Source organism: Toxotes jaculatrix, chromosome 5 (genome assembly GCF_017976425.1).
Source record: "Toxotes jaculatrix isolate fToxJac2 chromosome 5, fToxJac2.pri, whole genome shotgun sequence".
NCBI lineage: Eukaryota > Metazoa > Chordata > Actinopteri > Toxotidae > Toxotes > Toxotes jaculatrix.
In genome coordinates, this window is record NC_054398.1 from 27,998,681 (window position 1) to 28,004,680 (window position 6,000).

At 44.4% G+C, this 6,000-nt stretch overlaps 1 protein-coding gene across 1 annotated transcript; it reads right to left on the reverse strand.

Moving 5' to 3' along the window:
* Positions 1-346: 346 nt before the first annotated feature.
* On the reverse strand, positions 347-5,708 carry zgc:172145 (uncharacterized protein LOC559095 homolog). The gene is made up of 3 exons (XM_041038456.1): positions 5,243-5,708; positions 4,013-4,159; positions 347-1,783 (listed from the first exon to the last, which is right to left on the reverse strand). Exons 1-3 carry the CDS (start codon positions 5,402-5,404, stop codon positions 1,493-1,495), a joined length of 600 nt encoding a protein of 199 aa, XP_040894390.1. The 5' UTR covers positions 5,405-5,708; the 3' UTR covers positions 347-1,492.
* Between the last annotated feature and the right edge of the window lie 292 nt (positions 5,709-6,000).

Consider the following 6,000-nt stretch of genomic DNA (forward strand, 5'->3'; position numbering starts at 1 on the left):
TTATTACATAGTGCACAACATGCCCAAACTTAGAGAATCACAAAAACTTAAACAAACAAACAAACAAACATTCTACAAACTATTTCATACAACACCTCATGGCTTCTCCTTCCCACTAGAGATCAGTCAACCCCATGAAAGTCACAAACAAGAATATATAGTTAAATACTGAGAACACTGTGAATAAAAATAAAATGATATTTATATGTTGGAATACACAAGTTCACAAGCAGAAGACGTAGGTAGCAGTACACTCTCCAATACTGGGTACACGTATACTTTTACGAAGTGTCCCTACAGCTGGGTTCATGTACATTTAGGAAACATTCATAGTTTTTAAGAATTGTTTAGTCAAACAGAAGTGTCTGTGCAGGGCTGGTTATTGTCTGTCAACAGTTTTTTTTTTTGGTACCATCCAAAATGTGTCTATTAAATTAAAAACTGATCAGGAAGGTTACTGAGAGCTGCCTCTGAATACCTGCTCAGGTTAAAATGTTTTGTAGAAAAATATGTGTTAAATTCCTCAGAAAAAAATATATCATTTTAATACAAGAAAAACTTGTGTGAATTCACATTACAAGTTCCCTTTGGGTAAAGTTTGATTTTCATGTTTTATCTTTAGCAGGTGCAGAAATGTAAAAATGAGACATCAGCAGCAGTGCTGGACATATCTGTTGGGTCCGGCTGCGTTGCCAGATTTGAGCTTTGTGTTGCATCTGCAGCCTGAGAAACAGCTGACAGAGAAACGACACGTAAATCAGACGTCTCTGGAGATGTTTGAAGATGTTTTCCCCTTTTTTCAGTTAATATGTGTTAAACTAGTCTTTCTCTTTGTGCCCTGATTTAATGTGCTTTAATTCACCGACCCTCCCATTACTCCCTTATAAAGGTTCTGAAACAGAGATGAAAACAGACATGAAACAGTTGTTAATCTGAATCGAACTGCTGTGGAGTTACTTCTCATCTTTTGATGGTGCTAGCTAGGCTAGTCTCTGTGCTAAGCTAGGCTAAACACGTCCTGGAAGAAGTGTTGTCTCTTGGTTTCATTTATTTTCCTGTTTTTCACTGACTAACAGCATAATAACCACAAAACAGAGGAAACACACACGACAGACAAATAGGAGTGACACACACAGGTGGTAACCTGCTCAGTAGGCAGCGGTCTGGCTGTATTTTGAATAAAGTCGAGCAGGATCATGGAGTTAAATGATCTAATGGAGAATGTTAAACTGTTCAGAATGCGAAAGACAGTTTGAAGGTGCATATTCTTCTCTTTTAATGGAGCTAGGCTTTCAGTCTTTGTGCTAAGCTAGGCTAAACACGTTTTGGACATGTGTCTGTAAGGGACACACAGAGAGATGAGACTGAAATCCAGCGTGACCCTGGAGAAGTTGGCTAACAAGCAAATTTCCCAAAATACTTTGTTTTTTTAGAAATACCAAAACCAGTATCACAGACCAGCTGAGACCTCCCTTTGATTGAAGCCGATCGATCATCTGGTGAGTTCTTCCTGCAGCTCGTTCAGGATGTACTCCCCAAACCTCCCTGTCTGGTCGTTGGTGCAGCCCGCCCGGCGGGCGCTGGTGAGCAGGTCGCCCAGCAGTTTCAGACGGTCCATCCGCGGTGCCAGGAAGTGGCTCTTGACAACACTGGCGGTGTGGGGGTCTCCGTGCTCGCGGGCCATCTGGCTCAGGTCGACCAGGGCACCAGCCTCCTCCTTCAGCTGGATCAGCAGCAGCTCCAGAGCCGGTAACACGGCACAGACCGCCTCGCAACCCGGCTTCTGAAAATCAAAGACACAGCATCAGCATGAGAGGCAGGATTTAACTTGTTTCAGGTGTTTGGACTCGACAAAGACAAAGGCCACCAGAAAAAAACAAAAGTGTTTAGTCCACAAAGAAATAAATTGAATCTTTAAAACAGAATCTTTATGGTCACTGACAGATTCAGATTATTTGGCATGAGCGAAAATAGCATCTAACAAACTTCCCAGCATTTCGAAATCAGTTCATTCCAGTGGAAATGGCACAATCATGGGTTTTACTCAGAGAGGAACATAAACCTGCACCGGGCTTTTGAGTTTGACAGTTTGACTTTGACAGACTGGAAAACCATAGACTCCAAAATAAAGGACGTTGCCAGAAGATACCCCCAAAATAATGTACCGAAACTAAAAATTTTACTGTTCTTCAGTCATAAATCTCATCCCCACTTCAACCGTAGTGCTTTAAATTTCAGAACCAAACATTATGAATTCGTAAAGGAGATACTGAACCAAGAAACAAGTTACAGATGCACAGACATGGTAGAAATGTAAGGTTCTTTTTGCCTTGCCTGTTTATTTTGGCATAAAAAAGCGATTATAAGGCCTGTAGTTGGAGCTTTTGTGTGGAAAACACTTTGGAGCCAGAACCACAAGTCTGAATTAATTCTGTGTCGACAGCTGTTGCAGTGTTATGGGGATAAAATGCTTTTCACACACAGCACAGATAGAAACAGTAAAATTAGAGCTTTTAAATAAAGTGTAATTTGCCAAGGTTGTGTGAAGAACAAGTCCAGTACAGACTGAAACACATCTAAAGTAGAACTACATAGACCAAAGAGTCTAACATGCTAACAGTAGCATGTTAGCCTTTGGATTGACATTTTCCAGGATTATATTTGTCTCCTTGTTGTATCTGGAGAGGAAGATGTGGTGACATGTGATTTGTTTGACTTTAAAATAAAATCACCCACAACAGGACACTTCAAAATGTATCCAAACACAAAGAAACATGAAACCAGATCAAACTGAGGTGAGTAGTAAAGAACTCGGAGGAGTTGTCTTGTCAAGTTCCACTGCACTGAGACATGGATAACAAGGTGTCCCAAAATGCTGCTGACTGGGCCCAGGCCTCAGTCCTGAAACGATTTTACACGACTAATAAACCTGGGGCGGCGGTCGGAGGCCACGCTGCGACGCGCCAGTGCCACCACTGCCGGAGCTGCTGGCCATATGGAAACACCATCAGCGCCACCGTCCCTCTGCCGCAGCATTAATCTCGCCAATTTTCCGGAACTCGGAGGGGGGGGAAATGTACACCCTGACCGGCTTACGGCCAGAGCCAGGGACAGGTCTCCAGGGGTTTAACCTCACTCCCTGCCTCCCTCCCTTCTCCTCTGGCCTCTTGGTATCTGAACCCCCACCCCCCTCGGCCCAAATGAAGAGCTTCGCTCCAAAATGAGATCTCAAAAAAAAAAGAAATGCAGAGAGATAGAGAGACACCTGCTCTGACAAAATGACGGATAGCACAGGAGGAAAAATAAATCCTCACGATGGGACGTTTTGGGAGGAACGTGAGTAAAACGAGAACGCTGTTACAGACTGAAGCTTCTCTGTCTCACAGATAAAGTTCACAAATCATAAATTTTGTTTCAAAATGGATCCACAAATCAGCTCTTCACACCAGATCATCTAAACGCCCCTCAGGACCCATGAGGACCCAACTAGAGAGGTAGAGTTCAACACCCCAACCCCCACCCTGCTGAAGTGTCTCTGAGCAACAGATGCTCTTGACCCTGACTCCTGACTGACCTCTGTGTGTGTGTGTGTGTCTGTGTGGAACATTCACTCAAATACTGCACACAAGTACAATTCGGACACACTTCTGCCTTCACAACATAAGTAAATGCTGAGTAAATAACAGCTGGAATTACTGGTTAGATTTTACACACAGTGTGTTCAGCGTCAGTTTGTGCTTTTATCTGCATCGTATCAGCCTCACTGTTCACAGTCCTACAGCTGTAACACAACGTTTCCTGCTGCTGCTGCTGTTTCACAATGAAAGCTTTCCACTGACACACACAAACAGGAAACAATGTATGAGTCACTGCTAACCACCATATTTTTTTTTATCAAAAATTCACCTGCAAAACATGTCAGCATTTTTGAGCCATTGTGAGATGAGATGTGAATCAGTCAGGAGCAGCTACACCTCCATGTTTTTCCAGGTTCCTTCCTGACTCTGTTTACCTGGATGTCTTTGCTGCAGTAGTTGCCCCCCCTCTCAGCCAGGTATCCCATCATGGCCTCGGTCTCTTCCTGCTGCTTCTGCGCCTCCTGGTGGAAGAAAGAAGCCACGCGAGGCAGAGCGACGTCATCCCGCTCAAACACACTGGCCTAAAGGAGACAAAACAAAGGCCGAACACTGAAACATTCAGAGTGACGACAGGGCTTCAGCGTACACGCACTCATAAGCAAACTGTCAGTTAAACACCTTTCAAACACACTTCCTCGTTGTTTTGTAAGGCCTCAAACTCAACTGTGAACTGAGTGTTAAAATAGTTTAGGAGTAACTTCAGGATTTGTGTGTTTACTTTTTTTTATAAGTGTAAACACTGCTGTAGTGTGTGAGCCTCCATTTGACCGAATCTCAAGGACAGAACCAGCATGTCCTTTGGTCCCCACTCGGTATCCCACAATCCATTGTGCATCATGCAGTGGTTCATGTCTACGAGGCTGCTGGACCGCAAGGGTGTGAAGTGATACAAGACCTCGTGTTTCCATGGAGACGAACTGAAATTTCTGACCCTGTCAGGTACTGATATCAAACCCTCACCTGAGCGTCCTCACACCAAAACCAAACACCAACCCACAGATTATACAAATCCATATTATTCAGCCTGTTCATATTCTGTCAGTGCAATATGAAACTTACACAACAACAATGTTAAAAACACTGATTAAGTTAAAATGTGAGAAAAAGCAGGTTGAAGCCTTTGGTGTGTCCACATGAAGCTTCATGTCAGAAAATAAAAAAACAGCTCCACAGATCTCTGCAGCACCACTCCCAAATGTTTTTTAACCAAACTGTCAGTTGGTGAGTTGCATTGTGGGTAATGTAGGCACCAGTTTAGGGTTTGGTTACTGATTAAAATAAGTGCCGTCGGTTTTGGACAATTATACTGAGATATTTGGACGGAATCTGCTGCAATTCTGTCTTTTCTCTCAAAAGACAAATGTTGACAAATGATGAGTATTTTTCTTTTTCTTGTAAATCTCACCGCGCAAAATTCAGATGTCCTCTGTTACCTGTTGCTCTGATGACAGGAAAAAAACGTACCAGAGAACATGTGAGACCAGCGGTAGTTTCTGGTTCCGTGTGCCGGGTCCGTGTTAAAACCCTCCCTGACATTAGCAGAGCCGCTGATCTGTCCCTCTCACACAGCGGACTTCATGTTTCTGGGTGGACGTATCTCTTACCAGAGCCTGCACTCCGTCCCACAGCAGGCTGCTCACCCCGCACAGAGCCTCCTCGACGGCGGTGGGCAGGTTGTGCCTGGCCCGGCTGCTGCCCGCGGAGCTCCGGTGCGCTCTGCACAGAGGCAGGCTGCTCTTTAACCTCTTTCCCGCAGGCTCAGCCATGTTACCGTCGCGACACCACTGATACAGAGTCCGGGCTGAGCGCTGACAGTTTACGGTGATAAATAATGGCCCGCGCAGGTAAATTACAGGTGATAAACGCGAAACAACCGCGGACGAAAAAAAAAAACGCGTCTGGACCCGACCTGAACTTCCGCGGAGGGTAAATTCAGCCCGAATGCATCAACTGTTTCCCGGTCAGCTGCTCGACTTCATCCGGTGCGTCTGAGCTCAGAGCTGCAGCCCCGAAAACAACAGAAGTTATATAACAGAATAATATGAACATGAGAGCTGACTGACTGAAGCCTTCACTGTTTAAATCCTGACTGTGCTTTAATCTGTAATGTCACAGCTCAGAGTCACAGTGCTCAGGTTATTCAGGTCAAACAGGGCAGATCAGTGTGAACTGATATTTCCTGACATTTATTCTCCCATCAACAATCTGACTCCACTGAAGAGCCAAAGAGCTCAGTCCTCGTCACTAATGTGAACCGATGTGAACACAAAGAATCTGAGGATCAACAAACACCTGATAATCTGGACCACTTCCAGTAATACTCACCTGTAATGCCCACTTACACTGTCTAGGTATTTGCAAC